Source organism: Sorex araneus, chromosome 9 (genome assembly GCF_027595985.1).
Source record: "Sorex araneus isolate mSorAra2 chromosome 9, mSorAra2.pri, whole genome shotgun sequence".
Lineage (NCBI taxonomy): Eukaryota > Metazoa > Chordata > Mammalia > Eulipotyphla > Soricidae > Sorex > Sorex araneus.
In genome coordinates, this window is record NC_073310.1 from 2,545,131 (window position 1) to 2,563,135 (window position 18,005).

The 18,005-nt window shown below is 67.7% G+C and overlaps 3 protein-coding genes across 8 annotated transcripts in view; 1 reads left to right on the forward strand and 2 right to left on the reverse strand.

Moving 5' to 3' along the window:
• The window catches only part of PITPNM2 (phosphatidylinositol transfer protein membrane associated 2), a 58,054-nt gene extending 48,748 nt beyond the window's left edge, over window positions 1-9,306 (forward strand). For 3 of the 4 annotated variants that reach the window (XM_055117892.1, XM_055117894.1, XM_055117893.1), the window contains exons 12-25: window positions 43-171; window positions 875-1,068; window positions 1,769-1,947; window positions 2,943-3,113; window positions 3,232-3,360; window positions 3,887-4,051; window positions 4,470-4,618; window positions 4,824-4,940; window positions 5,012-5,128; window positions 5,201-5,349; window positions 5,445-5,594; window positions 5,837-6,020; window positions 6,654-6,782; window positions 6,886-9,306. In XM_055117892.1, coding sequence (XP_054973867.1) covers window positions 43-171; window positions 875-1,068; window positions 1,769-1,947; window positions 2,943-3,113; window positions 3,232-3,360; window positions 3,887-4,051; window positions 4,470-4,618; window positions 4,824-4,940; window positions 5,012-5,128; window positions 5,201-5,349; window positions 5,445-5,594; window positions 5,837-6,020; window positions 6,654-6,782; window positions 6,886-7,209 — 2,286 coding nt within the window. In that variant the 3' untranslated portion in view covers window positions 7,210-9,306. The remainder of the gene's footprint in view (window positions 1-42; window positions 172-874; window positions 1,069-1,768; window positions 1,948-2,942; window positions 3,114-3,231; window positions 3,361-3,886; window positions 4,052-4,469; window positions 4,619-4,823; window positions 4,941-5,011; window positions 5,129-5,200; window positions 5,350-5,444; window positions 5,595-5,836; window positions 6,021-6,653; window positions 6,783-6,885) is intronic. The other variant, XM_055117895.1, reaches the window with a different exon arrangement.
• Window positions 9,307-9,728: 422 nt separating this feature from the next.
• On the reverse strand, window positions 9,729-11,049 carry ARL6IP4 (ADP ribosylation factor like GTPase 6 interacting protein 4). Its single transcript, XM_055147201.1, has 5 exons — window positions 10,853-11,049; window positions 10,419-10,712; window positions 10,211-10,328; window positions 10,056-10,125; window positions 9,729-9,973 (listed from the first exon to the last, which is right to left on the reverse strand). The coding sequence occupies exons 1-5, from the start codon at window positions 10,977-10,979 to the stop codon at window positions 9,917-9,919; spliced, it is 666 nt and encodes a 221-aa protein (XP_055003176.1). The 5' UTR covers window positions 10,980-11,049; the 3' UTR covers window positions 9,729-9,916.
• A 720-nt stretch (window positions 11,050-11,769) lies between these two features.
• On the reverse strand, window positions 11,770-14,914 carry OGFOD2 (2-oxoglutarate and iron dependent oxygenase domain containing 2). Of its 3 annotated transcripts, none has more exons than XM_004611151.2 (7): window positions 14,609-14,914; window positions 14,010-14,066; window positions 13,426-13,539; window positions 13,240-13,339; window positions 12,556-12,683; window positions 12,155-12,412; window positions 11,770-12,080 (listed from the first exon to the last, which is right to left on the reverse strand). In XM_004611151.2, exons 1-7 carry the CDS (start codon window positions 14,732-14,734, stop codon window positions 11,817-11,819), a joined length of 1,047 nt encoding a protein of 348 aa, XP_004611208.2. In that variant the 5' UTR covers window positions 14,735-14,914; the 3' UTR covers window positions 11,770-11,816. The 3 variants fall into 3 exon arrangements, with proteins under 3 accessions (XP_004611208.2, XP_055002855.1, XP_055002854.1); XM_055146880.1 differs by lacking the exon at window positions 14,609-14,914 and adding an exon at window positions 14,329-14,497; XM_055146879.1 differs by lacking the exon at window positions 14,609-14,914 and adding an exon at window positions 14,329-14,399 and having other exon boundaries at window positions 14,010-14,190.
• Window positions 14,915-18,005: the final 3,091 nt, after the last annotated feature.

The following is an 18,005-nucleotide window of genomic DNA, read 5'->3' on the forward strand; positions in this document are numbered from 1 at the left end:
GCAAGGGGTGGTCGCTCAGGCCTCGCGCTTCTGCCCTCCCAGGTCTGCCTGATTGGGGACTGCGTGGGTGGCGTCCTGGCGTTCGACGCCTTGTGCCACAGCAACCAGCCATTGTGTGAGAGCCAGGGCAGCAGCCGCCGCGGCAGCGTGGCCAGCGTGGCCAGCGTGCAGGTACCGACCACACCCCTGCTCAGACCCAGGACACACCTCCAAACCAGACCACGCTCCCAAACCAGCCCCTCCCAGACCACGCCTCTCATGCCCAGGCCACGCCCCAGTCCAGACCACACCCCTCTGGGCCCAGGCCACGCCCCACTTAGTGCCCAACCACTCCCCCAAACCAGACCATACCCTGCTCAAACCACGCCCCACCAAGACCACATTATTCCCCAGCCCAGACCACGCCCCTCTCGGGCCCAGGCCACGCCCCAAGCCCTGACCACGCCCCACTCAGGCCCAGACCACGCCCTAACACGTCCCGAGACTGGACCGGACCTGCTTTCCCTGCAGTGGACTCCTGCAGACTTGGGCCACAGCAACAGGCCAAGCTGTGTGGAGAGCTAATACAACCTAGAGGCACTCGCTTTGCTTGCCCTAGTTCACTCCCTGGCACCCGACAAGGTCCCCCCAAGCAGAGTCAGGTGTGGCCCAAAAGCCTACCCAAAAAAAAGGAGAGGGGAGGGCCACAGGCTGGGGCACCGTCAGGCAGCATGGGGCCGGTCTGCGCCCAGGAGCCGGGGGGGGGGGGGGGCAGGTGGAGGAGTGGGGAGCCTCGCGCTCTCTGCTGCAGGCAGAGCTGGGGCCGGGAGCACAGGCTGCCTGGTCGGGCCCCAGCTTCCGGTACTGGGGCAGTGAGTCGCGTGGGTCATTCCAGGACACGGACCTGCTGGCCCCGGGCTGCTCCAGCGGCAACAGCCTGGAGAGCAGCCGGCACCTGAGCCGAAGCAACGTCGACATCCCTCACAGCAGCGGCCCCGAGGACCCCAAAAGGCAGCTGCCCCGCAAGAGAAGTGACTCGTCCACGTACGAGCTGGACACCATCCAGCAGCACCAGGCCTTCCTGTCCAGGTGGGCAGCCACAGAGGGTCAGGCCTGGGCTCGTGTACCAGAGAAAGTGGTTGTTCTGGGGTGACCCTGCTGTCCCTTGCATGCCAAGGGCCATGTGAGCGTGAGGGGCCAGGCTGTCCTGATGGGGAGGGGACAGGAGGGGCCGTCGGGGCAGTCAGGGGTGTTGGCAGGGCCTCTGTCAGAAGGGACCCTCCCATGGTGAGACCAGGTGCACCCCAGGACCACGTGGGGTCCGGAGGCCAGAGAGAGAGTGCAGCCATAAGCACTGGCCTTGAATGCTCCCGTCACCTAGTTAGAGCTGGCACCCCACAGGGTCCCCCAGGCACCACCAGGAGTAAGCCCTAAGCACCGCTGGGTGTGGCCCCAAAACCAAAAGATTGTCACTGTCACTGTCATCCCATTGCTCATCGATTTGCTTGAGTGGGCACCAGTAACGTCTCCATGGTGAGACTTGTTGTTACTGTTTTCGGCATATCAAATACGCCACGGGGAGCTTACCAGGCTCTGCCGTGAGAGAGGGAAACTCAGTAGCTTGCCGGGCTCTCCGGGAGGGACAGAGGAATCAAACCCGGGTTGGCCATGTGCAAGGCAAGCTGCTGTGCTATCGCTCCAGCCCAACCAAAAGACAAAAAAATGAAATAATGGAACCGGGTTCGACCTTGCTCAGTAGGCCTGTGAGCTCTCCCCCCCGTCCCCGCAGCCTCCACGCAGGGGTGCTGAGGAAGGAGTCGGGCGCTCGCCGCTCAAGCAGCTCCACCATGCTGGACGGCGCCGGTGCCCCGAGCAAGTTTGACTTCGAGATTGCCGACCTCTTCCTCTTCGGATGCCCGCTGGGGCTGGTCCTGGCCTTGAGGAAAACCGTCATCCCAGCCCTGGATGGTAAGGGCCCCTCGCGGGGGGTGGGGGGCAGCGGGGACAGCGCAGGGCCCTTCCTGCATCGCCCACCCACCCCCGCCCACCTGCTGAGCCACGGCACCCAGAGTGACCCAGAGCCGAGGCAGGACAGGACTCTGGATGGGCCGACCCCCAGCCACCACGAACCGGGCGGGGAGCTGCTGGACCCCTCAGCCAGTGCTCCCAGTGCAGAGGAGAGCAGAGATCCCATGACGCGGGGCCAGTGAGGCGTTACCTCTGATCATGCAGGGAGTCGAGCCGAAGTCCGAGGGCTCGGGCGCTTGCCCTGTATGCGCTGACCCGGGTTCCATCCCCGCCGCCCCCTCTGGTCCTCCCCACTCCACGCCTCAGCCCGCCAAGAGTGATCCCAGAGCAGAGTTTAGGAGTAAGCCCCGAGTACCACCGGGTATGGCCCCAGGAACAAAACAAACAAACAAAGAAACCCAGCAAGGGCAGCGAGCGCGTGACGGGCCAAGGCTTTGCATGCAGGAGGCTGGTTTGGCCCTGCCCGCCTGGTCCCCTGAGCACCACAGCAGGAGACGGGCTCTGAGCGGGGAGCACGGTGGAGGGAGGGTGCGAGAGCCAGGAGCGGTTCACACGCGCCCACAGGGGGGTGTTAGAGCAGCAGCCGGAGCCCAGGCCGGGCCATAGGCGGCTCCGCTGGGGATGGCCGGCCACACGTGTGCCTCCAGCCTGCCAGCGGGCACAGCCGTGCCGGGCCCGACAGGCCTGTCTGCCGGTGGCGGGTAGCTCAGGGGGCTGGCACAGGCCCCCTGGCACCGCACGGTCCCCAGGACTCTGCTGGTGTGGCCCAGCACCCCTCCCCGACCTGGGTGGGTGGGTGGTGGGCCCGGGGTCCGTCTCTCGTCGCTCCCATCCAGAAAGTGGGCGCCTGACCCCCCAGGCCCGCCCTGACCCCCAGCCCCTCCCGGGGCTCCCCCCAGCCCGGGCAGTTCCAGACTGTCCCGCGGGTCCCCCAGTTTTCCAGCTGCGGCCCGCCTGCCAGCAAGTGTACAACCTCTTCCACCCCGCCGACCCCTCGGCCTCGCGCCTGGAGCCGCTGCTGGAGCGCCGCTTCCACGCCCTGGCGCCCTTCAGCGTCCCCCGCTACCAACGCTACCCGCTGGGGGACGGCTGCTCCGCGCTGCTGGGTGAGCCCCTCCCCGGGCGGGGGGCGCCCCGTGGGCTCTGGCCACCTGTGTCCGTCTCGTCTCGTCCTGCGGCGTGAGTGTCTGTTCTTGTCCCCTGTTCTCTCCCCGTCTGTTCCAGTGGAGACCGTGCAGAGACACCCGCAGCTGGTCCTGGAGGGCCCCCCTGGCCCGGCCCCGTCCGGGGACGGCTTCCTGGAGACCAGCATCCCTGTCCCCGCGCCCCGGCCCGGCCCGGGCGGCGTGGAGTGTGTGTAACGCCCCTCCCCCGCGTGGGTTCCATCCGTTTCTCTGGGACACCCCCCCCCACACACCCCGGGTCTGGGGACCGTGGGGGCACGGACCTGTCCCCAGGCATGTCTAGTGCCTTCCGTACCCTGGGACAGAGTTGGGAGGGGACCGTCCCGGTTTGTCAGGCTGCAGGGGTGACCAGGGATGAGGCGAGACCTCGAGCCTGCCAGGGAGCCTGGGCATCAGCCTGTCCCCACCTAAGTCCCATCCAGGGGGTCTCCTGTCACCTGCGGGGCCTCCACCCAGCCCCAGCAGAAGCAGCCTCACTAGTGCTCCCTGGGGACCCAGAAGGCGGCGTTCCCCACGGCGGGAAGGGTGGGGGGCTGGGCCTGCTACCTCGCTTACCCCCCCTTGTCTGCGTCCGTGTCTGTCTGGGCCCCCGGCCTGCCCCGGGCCCCTGTGACCTGCAGACAGGCCCACCCTCCTCCTGCTGGCTCGGGGACAGCCCAGGTTCTGACCCGGGCTCTCTGTCCCTGTCCTTGCAGCGGACGCGCTCCAGGCCCACAACACAGTCTTCCAGGAGCACACGGCCCCCTCCTCTCCCGGGGCGCCCCCTGCGCCCCGCGGCTTCCGCCGGGCCAGCGAGATCAGCATTGCCAGCCAGGTTTCGGGCATGGCCGAGAGCTACACGGCGTCCAGCATCGCCCAGAGTGAGTGCCCAGGCGGCCGCTGGCACCTGCGGGACCGGACAGGGGTGGGCGGGCGTGTCAGCCTCGCTGTTGCTCCGGGCTCTGGGCAGTGAGGCCCGGCCTCCCTGCGGCTCCTGCCTCCCCGGGGCCCCAGCGCCACGCATCTCCCCACACCAGGCCCCCCTCGGCCCCACCCCTGCAGGCCAGGAGCCTCCCCCTGCTTCGACATCACGGGGGCCTGTCCCCTGTCATACACCCCTCCTCTGACCGGGTCCTCACTGCTGAGGCCCAGCCAGGGGGCCGGGGGGCTCTCGGCCATCCCAGGAGGAGGCCGGGTGGGGTCCCCCCACAGAGCTGGGGTACGATCAAGCGAGGTCAGGCGAGGTCCATGCGGCCCCTGCCAGGTGACCGCCTGGCCCTCCTTCCTCCTCCCCTGCAGTCGCAGCCAAGTGGTGGGGCCAGAAGCGCCTCGACTACGCCCTCTACTGCCCGGACGCCCTGACGGCCTTCCCCACCGTGGCCCTGCCCCACCTTTTCCACGCCAGCTACTGGGAGTCCACGGACGTGGTCTCCTTCCTGCTGAGACAGGTGCCCGGGCCCTCGGGGGGCAGGGCCCGCCCTGGGCATTGATAAGGGGCCACTGTGCCAGCACACCCGCAGGGCAGATGTGAACCGGGGTGGGCTGGTGTCCCCACCCCCGGGGAGACCCTTGTGGGTCCCTCCTCGGGACTCTCGGGCTGCTGGTCTCGGACGGGGCCGCAGGCTGAGCGGCCCCCTGGCCCCCCGCCCCCAGGTCATGCGTCATGACAATTCCAGCATCCTGGAGCTGGACGGCAAGGAGGTGTCGGTGTTCACGCCCTCCAAGCCCAGGGAGAAGTGGCAGCGCCGGCGGACCCACGTGAAGCTGCGGGTGAGCCGGGGCCCGAGGGACAGCCTGCCCGGGGCCACCCTCCCCCGAGCCCAACCAGCCTGTTCCCCCAGAACGTGACAGCCAACCATCGGGTCAACGACGCGCTGGCCAACGAGGACGGCCCACAGGTGCTGACCGGTCGCTTCATGTATGGGCCCCTGGACATGGTCACGCTGACCGGGGAGAAGGTGAGGCTGGGGGACAGGGGGCCCCGTGTGGCTGGGGCGAGGGGCACTGCTCACCTGGGCCTGGGCCGGCAGGTGGATGTGCACATCATGCTGCAGCCGCCCTCGGGGGAGTGGCTGTACCTGGACACGCTGGTGACCAGCAGCAGTGGCCGCGTCTCCTACACCATCCCCGAGGAGCAGCGCCTGGGGGTGGGCGTCTACCCCATCAAGATGGTGGTCAGGTAGGGTCCGGGCAGAGGAGCCCTGGGGGAGGCGGGCGCGGGCGCAGGAGTGGGTGCCGGCCAGCGGGCATGGATGCTGAGGCACTGCCCCGCAGGGGCGACCACACCTTCGCGGACAGCTACATCACGGTGCTGCCCAAGGGCACAGAGTTTGTGGTCTTCAGCATCGACGGTTCCTTTGCCGCCAGCGTGTCCATCATGGGCAGCGACCCCAAAGTGCGGGCCGGGGCCGTGGACGTGGTGCGGTGAGTGGCGGGGGTGCTGCCCAGGGAGTTCCGGGGTGTGAGGGGCCACCACCAGCCCCCGGTGGCCTGGGCACCGGTTTCGGCTCTGGTTGGTGAGGCAGCCGCGGGCACCTGCCTGGGACGTGAGTGCCGCGGGAGAGAGCCGGGCCCCGTGGTGACTGCAGGGCACTGGATGAGGGGGCAGTGACCAGACAGCAGTGGGGAGGAGGGCAGCGGGACACACCGGCCTGCTCCTGCCCCAGGCACTGGCAGGACCTGGGCTACCTCATCATCTACGTGACGGGCCGGCCCGACATGCAGAAGCAGCGGGTGGTGGCGTGGCTGGCACAGCACAACTTCCCCCATGGCGTGGTGTCCTTCTGCGACGGCCTGGTCCATGACCCTCTGCGGCATAAGGCCAATTTCCTGAAGCTGCTCATCTCGGAGGTGGGGCGTGGCCGAGGGCATGGCCTGTATGGGGTGGGGGCGGGGCTGGGATAAGGCAGGGTGCTGGGGCATGGCCTTGGGTGGGGTGGGGCGAAATGGGGGCGTGGCCAGATATGGGGCGGGGCCGTGGTTGGAGCAGGATGGAGCTGTGGAAAGGGCAGGGTACGTAGAGGCGTGGCCATGCATGGGGCGGGGCTGTGGATGGGGCGGGGCACTTGGGATGGGGCTGTGGATAGGGCCAGGTACATGGGGGCGTGGCCGTGCATGGGGCGGGGCTGTGGTAGGGCGGAGCACCTGGGGGCGGGGCCGTGTGGGGCGGGGCTGTGGATAGGGCCGGGTGCATGGGGCGGGGCTGTGGTAGGGCGGAGCATCTGGGGGCGGGGCTGTGGATAGGGCCAGGTACATGGGGGCGGGGCCGTGCATGGGGCGGGGCTGTGGTAGGGCGGAGCACCTGGGGGCGGGGTCGTGTGTGGGGCGGGGATGTGGATAGGGCCGGGTACATGGGGGCGTGGCCGTGCATGAGGCGGGGCTGTGGATAGGGCCGGGCACCGTGGGGGCGGGACCATGGGCGGGTGGGGCGTGGCGAGGGGATGGGGTGGGGCGGGTCCTGACCCACACCTGTGTCCCCTACAGCTGCACCTGCGCGTGCACGCGGCCTACGGGTCCACCAAGGACGTGGCGGTCTACAGCTCCATCAGCCTGTCCCCCATGCAGATCTACATCGTGGGCCGGCCCACCAAGAAGCTGCAGCAGCAGTGCCAAGTGAGTGGGCGGATGGTGGCGGGGTGGCGCAGGGGGCAGCGCGAGGGACGCGGCCGTGACCGCGCCGCGCTCATCGCCGTCCGTCCTCCCCCCCCCCCGGCAGTTCATCACCGACGGCTACGCGGCTCACCTGGCCCAGCTCAAGTACAACCACCGGGCGCGGCCGGCGCGCAACACGGCCACCCGCATGGCGCTGCGCAAGGGCAGCTTTGGCCTGCCCGGCCAGGGCGACTTCCTGCGCTCCCGGAACCACCTGCTCCGCACCATCTCGGCCCAGCCCAGCGGGCCCGGCCACCGGCACGAGCGGCCGCAGAGCCAGGCGGACGGCGAGCAGAGGGGCCAGCGCAGCATGAGCATGGCCGCCAGCTGCTGGGGCCGAAACGCAGCGGGCAGACCGGAGCCCGGGTCCACCGCCGGCCCCAAGTAGGCGCTCGTCGCGAGCGCGGTGGTCTCCATGGTGCTAGGCCTGGCCTGGGCACACAATCGGCTGGGGACAAGCTTGTCCAGGGCTCCCACGGAGGACTTGGGACGTGCCACCGACAGCCCTCCCAGCCTCACCGTATGTTCTTGGGACCAGAGGTTCCAGCGTCACAAAGGCTGACGGGACAAGCCACTCAGGATGATGGAGGGGCTGCCCCCATCGGGAAGACACACTGGACAGGTGCCTCGCATTGGCCTGGGCCCAGCCTGCCACCACCCGACGCACTGTCCACCCTGACCCCTGGTCCCCTCCCACTCGGCAGCGCCTCTGACAGGGGTCCTGCCTGCTTCTGTTAGCACGAGTCACTCAACTGTTGGACCTCACAGGTCCTGCACTGACACTGGACAGAGACCCACAACCATCTTCTGTCTGCGGGCACGTGGACGTGCATGAAGTCAACCTTGCCCACCCAGGACCTACTGCCACGTGGAAAGGCCCGGGCAGCAGAGCCACGGGCAGTGGGGGGCAAAGCCCAAGCTCCAGCTCTGCAGCGTCCCTGCCGCCCGGCCCCAGCCAAGCCCCGGGCACAGCCCAGGTGGCGAGGCTGCCAGGGGCTGGGGCTTGGCCGGGTCCTGCTCCTCGCCTGCCCCAGTCCGGCCCCAGCCTCCTCGCCCCTCCCTGCGTTTCTACACCTTTCTACTTCTCCGATCTGATTTCTATGCGGGTTTTTTTAAATGAGCGATCCTTGATCCTTGGCTGCTTCCTTTTCTTAACTCAGTTCCAAGTGCAGCCCCTCCACGTGATACGTCCAGCACTGTGATGGAGTCCGGCCTGGCCTGGGTCCCCGGGTCCCGCCCTCTGCCCGTGCAGGGGTCACGGGCTCCCTGCCTCACCCAACCCCCATGATTTTCACCCAATTTCTACTCTGGGATGGGTGGGACACACACTCGGGTTTGGGTTTTTTTTTTTGTCTTTTTTTTTTAATGCCAATTGTTTTGTCGCTGAGTCTAAGAAGCCACAACTCGCTTTGTGAGCTCATGAGCAGGCGGCCAGGCGCGCCCGCCCCAGAGCACCCCTCTGCTGCCACTCCCGCCCGCCTTCTCCGAGGTGGGGACAGGGCGCCGGGCCCCAGCGCCAGGCCCCATGTGGAGAAGCGGACGCCCGTCTCTGTGTGTAGATATGTACAGCCAGATGGGGCGTGTAAATGTTCTGCAAAGCGGGGCTCTAGAGAGTGAAAGCTATTTATTTTGTGCAGAGAGGAATGTCTGGAGGGATGGAACCTTCAGGGTTTATTCATATATTTAAGATGTAGCTTTTCATTGTTCCGGACGTTATGTATAAAGCGACAATTATCTTATGGACCAAGATTTAACGTGACAGTTGCCGTGGAAGTGCAATAGCTGAGTCTGGCCTAGCAGGACCCGCTGGGCCAGACACACACGCCCCAGGGGCCCCGTGGCAGTGCCTCACCCCTGCCTCCACCCCGGGAGCAGCCATCGGGAGCGCCTGCAATAAAGGCCATGTGGGTGCGGGCCCTGCCCCCGCCTGCCCGCCCAGTGCCAGCCATGCCAAGGACAGAGCAATAGTCCCTGGGCCCTTCAGGGGCCCGCAGCCATAGGTGGCGACATGGGCATCCCTCCCGCCGTGTCCTCTCGATTCGGATCTGCTTCTGCCTCACCCAGACCCCTGCGTCACATTCTTCTCCAGAAACACGGAGGGCAGAGCCCCTTAAAAATACCAAAAATGTTTACAGCGTTGGGTGCTGAGCTGCAGGGCTCAGGCCTGACCAGCCTACCCAAAGGGTGAGCAAGACTGCCACCCCGCCCCCGGCCCCTTGAGTAGAAGCCTTAGCCCCCTACCCACACCCCCGCCCCGCCCTCTGGTTTCTGAAGAGGGACTCGGCAGAGACCCCGCCCCGCGCCCAGCTCAGTCTGAGCTGCCTGCCACCCGCCTTGTCACCGTCTTCACGTCTCCGTCCTTCCCACTGTCTGTCCGTCCGGGCACGTGTGGCCTGACCCCGCCCTCCCTGTCCCTGCGCCACTGGGCCTGAGTGTGTGCGTGTGTCACTGTCTGTTACACCAATTAAAGCAGCAGGAAGGCTTCCTTCTGGGTCTCGTTACTGCGCTGGCGACAGCGGGGGGGCGGGGGGCTGCAGAATGCATCTCATGGTGACCCCCAAAGCGGGGATATGTGCCCGCACTGTCAGTGGCCACCTGAGGTGACTTGAAAGTCCCAAGGCCTCTACTTAAGAGCAGAGTCTCTGAGCTGGGGGGGAGGCAGCTGACGGGCACAGCGGCAGGTGTGGCCTGTCTGATGACACCCCAAATGCCCCCAAACTGCCCAAACCCCATGTTTCCTGAGTGTTGGGGAATCCCCTTCCCTCCAACATACAAACAGCAATGCCATGCAAAGGGCCGGAGAGAGAGGACAGCGGGCAGGGCTCTTGCCTTGCAGACCGCCAACCCTGGTTCCGTGCCCTGCACCCGATGGTCCCCCGAGCACCGCCAAAAGAAAAGACAACGGCCGACACCACCAACCGGGGAATGTTTAATGTCTGGCAAGTGGGCACTCAGGAGATGGAGTTGCCACTCAGGCCACTGACCCCCGCGTTTGGGGAGATGGGGGGAGCAGAGTCCCTGGAGAACCACAAACGGCAACCCTCAGGGCTCCGTGCTGCGGCCAGCCCTGACGACCACCAGCCATGCCCACAGCCTCAGGGCAGCAGGCCAGAGCGCATCTGGAAGGCCAGGCCGTCTCCTCGGGTGGCTTGCTGGGGAGAAAGGAAGGACGCAGGGTCACGACAGCGGCCGAGCAGGGGGGCGGGCGGGCGGGGGCGGAGGGGCCACACCAACCTTGTTGATCTCCCGGTGGCGCTCTTTGGTCACGATCTCCTCCAGGACCTCGCCGTCGCCCTTAATGAGCCTGGAGGAGGCGAGGGGCGGCAGCTGGGCCCCCAGGGCCCCCCACAGGCGCCCCGCCAGCCCCGCCCGCCCCCTGCTGCCCTTACCTGGTGCGGCCCGTCTCGGGGTCCACCACCTTGCGGATGACGCTCTGCCGGGCGTCCCACTCCTCCTTGGTCATGGGCTTCATGGCCTGGATGCGCGACTTCTGCTCATCTGTCAGGACTGCAAGGAGACATGACAGGGGCCTGCCACCGGGCCTGGGGGCCCCCAGAGGGCAGCACCTGGGCCTGGGGGACCCCCAGAGAGCAGTACCTGGGCCTTCCTCCTCCTCCCCGGCCGGGCGGTGCCACTGGTCCAGCGAGGGGCCAGGCAGGGCCTCCGCCTGCACCTTCTCCTTCTCCTTCTTCTTCTTCAGCTTCTTCTTCCTCCTCCTCTTCTTCTTCCTCTTCTTGTCCTTGTGCTTTCCTCGCTTCTTTCGGCCACGGCTGGAGGAGGAGGAGGAGGACGAGGACGAGGAGGAGGAGGAGGAGCTGGAGGAGCTGGAGGAGCTGGAGGAGGAGGAGGAGCTGGACCGCGGCCTCTTGCGCGCCTTGCGCTTGCTTCGGTCTGGGTGCGGGGAGAGAGCGGCGGGGCGCCGGCGTCTGCCCGGGCCGGGGGCGACGTGTGCCACCCCACCCCCGCATGGCCCCCCGTGCCGGCCCCCTCGCGCGGCGGCGCTCCCCCTCCTCCCGGCCCGCCGCGCTCACCCCTGCGGCCGTGGGAGCCCGAGCAGCCGGGCGTGCGCGCGCCGTCCTCCCCGCTCCTCGCCCTGCTCCTCCCCGCGGGCGCGCGGCCCCGGGAGCGGGAGCGGCTGCGGGAGCCCCCGGGGGCCATCGCGCCGGGGCTGGGGGCGGCCGGGACCCCGCGCCCGCCGCCGCCGCCGCCGCCGCCGCTACTTCCGGCCCGGTGCGCGCCCGCGCGGGTCCGGCCGGAAACGGCGCCGCGGCCCGCGGTTCCGACGCAGGCCCCGCAGCGGCCCGGGGTGTGCTCAGGCTCACCCCGGCCAAGGCCAGCGAGGGGCGAGGGGCCCCCCCACCTCGCACCTGCCCCGGTCGGGGAGGGCCGCCGGTCCCCAGCCCCAGAGCGTCCCCCGAGCCAGAGATCATGACCGAGAGGAGGGGCCCGCTGAGGCGGCCAGGGGGCTCCCGCCGGAATTCAGGACTGGAACGCTGGTCTTCCAGCTTGCACCCCAGCCCCCTCGTCCCCCCCGGGCCGCGCTGTTAGCCCGGCCGTGGGACAGCAGGCCGAGGGGGCAGCCACGCAGAGGCCACCGAGAGAAGACCCGAGCAGCTCCGGCTGCGCCAGCAGTGGCCACCGCCACTGTCCTGCCAGGCTCACCCGCGATGGCGCACGCTGCTTCCACCCTGCCGTCCGGATAGGCCCCAGGGACACTGAGCATGCCCCGGGCATGGCAGTCAGGAATTACCACCCCCCAGCTGCCCGCCAACGCCCGGGTGCAAGGAGCAGCCCAGCGCCCATCTGTGTGCGGGGCTTCCAGAGGTCAGGCCAAGGCTGGCTGCACCCGAAGCTCCTTCCCCAAGGCCAGTCCCTCGAGACACCCCCGGGACCCCTCCTCAGGTGCCACTCCCCCACCAGCTGAAGCAAACACCCAGAAGCCAAAGCATCCTTTTGAGGGTCGCAGAGATTTTATTTCCGCCCTGCCCGGCCCCCTCAGGTCAGCGTGCACGCGGCCATCTCAGCAGACCCCTCCCGGGTGAAGCCATCACCGAAGCCCTCGTCGTCCACCAGCTCCGGCTGCCGCAGACACATGGGGCACAGCTGGTTCCGCACGGCCGAGGCCCGCAGCCAGACCACGAGGTTCCAGCGTTCCCCGCCGCGCAGGGGCCGGGCGCCGTGCAGCTGGCCGCCCCGGTGCAGGACGCCGTGGCCTGCCACGTGTTCCAGTTCCGTGGGCTTGACCAGGGCTGAGGGTTTCTGTGGGTAGGGGGGGTCAGGCTGGCCTCTCAGCGCCCCTGACCCCCCTCCGCCCCCGACTCACGAGCACTGACCTGGAAGAGGTCCCCAAAGTACAAGGCGCCCCCCGAGAAGGTCTTGCCCAGGGCCACGTTGAGGGTGAGCTCGGCGTTATCGTAGTGACAGCCCAGCGACACGTCCTGGCCGGGGGCGTACTTGACCACGAAGGCCCGGTGGCTGTCGAGCAGGCCCCCGCCACACTCAGGGTACAGCAGGGCCAGCAGCGGCTGCAGGAAGCGCTCCCGCAGTGGGGTCACCAGGGGCTCGTCCAGGCCCAGCTCATGCAGCAGCACCTGGTGGGGCAGGGGGCACGGGTGGCTCCTGAGGGGAGTGCAGTGAGCACTCTGCACCGAGCACCCGCCTCCCGCTGTCAGGCCGGAGTCTCATCCACAGCGGGGAGAAACGCCGCCCTGGGCCCCGCGGAGGCCTCACCCACCCCGTAGTTGTTCATGGTGTTGGGTCTCCCCTTGGGCAGGTCCGAGCGCTCGAAGTGCTCCAGCTCGTCCAGCAGGGCCTGGCAGAAGCGCGCCGTGAACACGGGCAGCCGGTAGATGCGCTTCTCCTCTGCGAGTGGGAGGGGGGCTCAGCAAGCGCCCGGGCCCGTCTCCCACACCCGCGCCTCAGTTTCCTCATTTGCACAAGGCGGATCCGGGAAACTGCGCTCAGGGGACCGTTCTGTGCTACTAAGGGCCTGCACACAGGGGCCCAGCGTGGGGCCTGCCCCTCCCTGCTGCAGGTGGACCCGTCCAGCCACCGCGTCCAGTTGTGGGTCCTGACGAAGCCAGAGATGGTGCCCCGCACCCCAGAGGGGAACCAGGCCCTCTCCACCCAGCCCACTGCTGAAAGCCCCTCGGGCTGGGCTGGGGGTTGTTCCACACTCCACCCCAAGCCCCCAGCAGAGGGGAACACTCGGACCTGTATCCCTGATGTCTGTCCCCCGCCCTGTAACCCGGTGTGCTGACCCCCACCTGTCCCCCGGGAGCTGCGTGGACCCCCAAGTGTGCATTCAGGGCGGCAGATGGGACCAGCGGCCGAATCCCAGCGCTGCTCCCAGCCCTCCTTGCTCCTGCCGTTTGGGGTCTGACATTGGCCAAGCGTGCAGAGGGCGGGAAGGGCTCACCTGACACCGTCTCCAGGCGCTGGAGGAGCCCCTGGCGCTCTGCCGCCGGCGATGCGCTGTACTCAGCTGCTGCCAGAAACTCAGGGGCCAGGGCCTCATCCTGGGCCAGAGCACACGGGCCGTGGGGCAGGCGGGCAGCGGTCAGGCCGGGCCCAGCCTGTGCCAGCAGCCCGCCCTGCCAGGTACCTGCAGCGGACGGAAGAGCTCGGGCCTCACGGGGCAGTACGCGCGGGCGATGAGGGCCTTCCGGGCAGCCGACTCCTGCCCCAGCCGCTGCCGCCGCTGCACCTCCTGCTCAAGCTGGGGTGACAGTGGTTCCGCGTGGGCCTCCCACTGTGGTCCCCCAGCCCCCCAGAAGAGGAAGCAGCTCAGGGAGCGAGGGCAGGAGCAGGCGGGGGTGCGGGGCCTGCTAGGGACAAGCTGCAGGGGACCACCGCTGGCAGAGCTGAGAGCCCCTCTGTGCGCTCCCGCGGCAGGGAAGGAGGGGAGCAGGCTGCGGAGCGCCCCCTGGGAAGCTTCCAGCTCCCGGTCCAAGGGCGGAATCTCACTCCCCTGTAAGGGGGTGGGGGCTCCCCTCTGAGCAGAGTGTTTTCTCAGAGCCAGTTGATGGAGGCGCCTGTCTAAGCCTGGCCCTTCAGCTCAGAAGGGCAGGAGCAGACACTGGCCATAGCTGAGTGGGCACAGATGGGGCTGAGAACAGGAGCCACATCCAGCTGCCCACGCACCTCGGAAGAGCAGGAGCCCTGCGGGGTGGGGTGGGCGGCTCTTACCTCCTCTAACAGCTGCTGGAAGTGCTCGGGGCTGACACAGCCTCGGCTGCGCAGGATCTGGGAGCACAAAAGGCAGTGATCACGACTGTGTGCCTGGCGCCGGATGCTGCGGGTCTCAGAGCCGAGACGCGGCGCGTGCCCGGAGAGATGTGTCCTTCCTCCTCCCGTCCCGGCCGCCTCCCTGGGGGGAAGCCGGCGCGCATGACGGTCGGAGCCCGCAGCCCCGTACCCAGGCGCACTGGATCCCGCATCCCCGCGCTCGGCCCCGGATCCCCGCACCGGGTCCCGCATCCTCGCACCGGGTCCCGCATCCTCACACCGGGTCCCGCAGCCCCGCACCGGGTCCCGCATCCTCACACGGGGTCCCGCAGCCCCGCACCGGGTCCCGCAGCCCCGCGCCCGGTCCTGCATTCCCGCACCGGGTCCCAGAGCCCCGCACCGGGTCCGGCATCCCCGCGCCCGGTCCCGCAGCCCCGCGCCCGGTCCCACATCCCCGCACCGGGTCCCGCAACTCCGCACCGGGTCCCGCAGCCCCGCACCGGGTCCCGCAGCCCCGCACCGGGCCCTGAGCCCCGAAGCCCGCGCCCGGCCGCGCTCACCGGCCCGAAGTCGGCGCGCAGCTGCGTCTCGTCCCGGAAGCGCACGTGCAGCCCGTAGCGCGCCACGTACAGGTTCTCGGAGCAGAAACAGGCGCAGCGGCAGAAGCGCCCCCGGGCCGCGGCCATGGCTAGGAGCCGCAGGGGTGCCCGCCCGACCCCCTCACACAGGGGTGGACCGGGCCGGCCCTTGACGGGACGCGGTCAAGGAGGGGAGCCAACCCCGAGGCCCGGACGCACCCGCCAACTCCCGGCGCCGGCGGTTGTGGGGCTCCGGGGAGCGAGGCCCTTAGCCCCACCGTGCGTGCGAGCGCAGGGTTTGGTATTTACTCTCGCTCCCTACCCGGCGCGCTTCCGATTGGCTGCCGGCTCCTCCCGGGACTTCCGGTGACGCCCTCTGTGGGCGGGGCCCGGTGCGGAGACGCCCCCGCGCCGCTGCGCCTGCCGCAACCCCGCGGGTGGGGGCTGCGCTGGAGCCCCGAGAGGAGACGTGCCCGGTACCGTGCAGAGGCTCCCCGGGGTGGGCAACGAGGCAAGCCGAGCGGACCCCGGCCTGGGGCGAGGGTGGGGGGTGGCAGGAAGACGCCCGCACCCCCGTGGGTGCAGGTAACAGCCAGCCACTCTCTCGCCCAGTGAGCCAGAACCTCTTACAGCGCCGCGTTATAGATGGGGAAACTGAGGCTGGGAGCGGCCCGAGAGCTGACCCAGCCTTCTGACAGGTAAGAGCCAAAGGGTCGGAGCACAGCCTGAGTTCCTGGCGGCGGAGGCTTCCCGGCAAGCTGCTACCCCCCCACCCCCCACCCCCGGGACCCCGAACGCAGGGTTGGCGTATTCCTGACCGCGCTGCTTCCCTCCCCTCCGGTGCGGGCACAGATCCACAGCGACGTTCTGTCTCACACGCAGGATGCACACTCACCCTGTGCATGTTCGCACACACCCACGTACACACATGAAAACGGACCCAGGCACAGGCTCCCCCTGGTCACGCCCCCAGGCCCCATTTCTCAGCTCTCACTGCAGCCCTCCCTGCGCCCTCTCTGTGCACGGGGAGGCCTGCGGGCCCGCACGGGAGGTGGGAGACCCCGATACTCTGGGGCCTGCCCGGGGGGCTCGCGGGCCCCTGCCTCCCTCCACCTCCAGCCCGGAAACAAACGTTTATAAGTCTGTTCCCGCCATGGGAAAACACGCCTGCGTGTGAGCGCCTGGAGGTGGCGCAGGAAGGAGCTTGTGAGCTGGGGGTACCTGGGGCAGGAGCTGGCAGGACAGGGGGTGCCTGGGGGAGGAGCTGGCAGGACAGGGGGTGCCTGGGGGAGGAGCTGGCAGGACAGCTGGGGGGGCGCATCGGGGAAGAGGGGGCAGCGGGTGGGGAGACCCCCGAAAGCCTGCAAGGCCCCGCTCGTGTTCTGGATTTGTTCGCACGCAGAGGCGCATATGCTGCCCAGCGCGGGTGTTGCTGCCAAGCGGGAGTGGTGCCGGGCACAGGTGTCGCCCTCGTCTCCCCTCTGAGATGTGGACGCGAACTTTGGCGCTGATGTATCCTGCGGCCCTGTCTCCACTCTGAAGAAGCCCATGTTCTCTCTGGATCACGTCACTCTGTCTCCACACCTCAGAAACTTACAAATAAAACCTGGTTTTACTTCCAAAAAAAAAAAAAAAAGCAAAGAGATGTGACTGTTCACCCCAGACCCTCCAAGGTAGGAGCTGTGCCCATTTCACAGATGCGCCAGGTGATCCTGCAAGTTGGATCCAGGCGGGTTAAAGACCCGGGCTGCTCCCACAGCCTCTGTGGAGTGGAGTTAGCTGGGAAGGGGCGTGCTCAGGGGGCAGCCAGGCCCACTTCAGGGGCCCTGCCCTCCTCTGGGGTGAACCCTGGGTCCCCGGCGCACAGGACCATGGGCCTGGCCGAGCGTTCTGAAACTCCCGGATCTCCCCCCCCCCCACGGACAGTAGCTTCCAGGGGACGGCTTCCCCACTGCATTCACCCCCCACCCCAGGCCTTCAGGCTTCCGGAGTCTGATTTCCAGTGATAGCCAAGGGCCTGCCCTCCAGGAAAGTATCACGTCACTCTCCCGCCTCCCCCAGGAGCCTGCCCCTTGGGTTTCTCCCTTTGCAGCAGCTCCTGAGACGGGCCAGCTCTGCTCCTGCGCTCAGACCAGACTCCCTCTGGGCCCCTCTGCCTTGGAGACGCTATCCCCACCCCTCCCTGGGCTCCAGCACCCACGGGAACGGCCTGGGGAGTCCTTACAGCAAGTACCAAGCCCCACGAGCACCCTGTGCAACCCTGACATGTTTGGAAAATGCATGAGACATAATCCCCATTTTACAGATGTGAAAGCCAAGGCTCAGGGATGGGCAGGGGATGCTGTGCAGAGTCACAAACCTAGGGAGTGGCAGAGCAAAATCACATCCTTCTGGTTGCTGTAGGTTAATACAGTCCTGAGGTCAGGAACATCAAAAAATTATAGCAACAAAGGGGGCTGGAGCAATAGCACAGCGGGTAGGACTTTTGCCTTGCACTCGGCCAACCCGGGTTCGATTCCCAGCATCCCATAGGGTTCCCTGAGCACCGCCAGGGGTAATTCCTGAGTGCAAAGCCAGGAGTCACCCCTGTGCATCACCGGGTGTGACCCAAAAAGAAAACAAAAATTACAGCAATGAAAAGGAAATGGAGTGGCAATGAACAATTCGAAATGGAAGGACTGATGCTTCTTTTGCTCCGGGGGCCACACTTAACAGTGCTGGGTGGGGGGTAGCTCTCGGCAGTGGGGTGCTGTGCAGTGGCGGGGAGTGAACCCCCGTGTGAAGCGTGGACTCCAGCCCCTTGAGCCACCGCCCGCCCCGCCCCATCCTTTTTTACTACATTGGCAGTTGTGCCAGCCACACACCATCCATTTTTCAGAACTCAGCCCCTCACACAGCGGGTTTCCTGCAGGCTTACGCGGTGGGGGGGGGGGGGTCACGAGCTGCCGGGATCCTGCCGCGTCCTGACTCTCACCCAGCCCCACGCCCGCTGACCCAGGAAAGGCCCGTGGGCTGAGGGGCCAGGAACTAGGAGACTGGCCCACCGGGGACAGGCCTGTGCCAGGGCGTGTGTTTTTGCTCCCAAAGTCAAAGGTCTCTAAGTTGGGGGACAGTCACCTGCCTGCAGGGACCCCTGCCCGAGGCCACACCGTGAGAGGACTACATCTGGATGCAGACCCAGCCTCGAGTCACTCACTTCTGGGTTCCCCGGCTTCTCTGAGTTGCGTGAACAGCCACCCTCATTCCCTAACACACACACACACACACACACACACACACACACACACACACACAGAGTCAGGGCTCCTTTCCCACCTTGTGGAGCTCTGGCTGCTGTAGACTCAGCGCTTTCCTGCTGCGGGATGTTTGCCGAGTGACA

What these genes read in the sequence shown, in the direction of transcription:
- ARL6IP4 (XM_055147201.1), bottom strand. Translation starts at nt 10,979, where the DNA reads ATGGCCCCCGGGGGCTCCCGCAGCCGCTCCCGCTCCCGGGGCCGCGCG. An exon ending in GGGCTCCCACGGCCGCAGGG is followed by an intron (nt 10,713 to 10,852) that starts GTGAGCGCGGCG and finishes CCCCGCACCCAG; the next exon opens with ACCGAAGCAAGCGCAAGGCG. An exon ending in GCCACCGGGAGATCAACAAG is followed by an intron (nt 9,974 to 10,055) that starts GTTGGTGTGGCC and finishes CTTTCTCCCCAG; the next exon opens with CAAGCCACCCGAGGAGACGG.
- OGFOD2 (XM_055146879.1), bottom strand. Translation starts at nt 14,360, where the DNA reads ATGCGGGACCCGGTGCGGGGCTGCGGGACCCG. An exon ending in TCCAGCAGCTGTTAGAGGAG is followed by an intron (nt 13,540 to 14,009) that starts GTAAGAGCCGCC and finishes CTGTCACCCCAG; the next exon opens with CTTGAGCAGGAGGTGCAGCG. An exon ending in ACTTTGGGGACCTCTTCCAG is followed by an intron (nt 12,081 to 12,154) that starts GTCAGTGCTCGT and finishes CCCTACCCACAG; the next exon opens with AAACCCTCAGCCCTGGTCAA.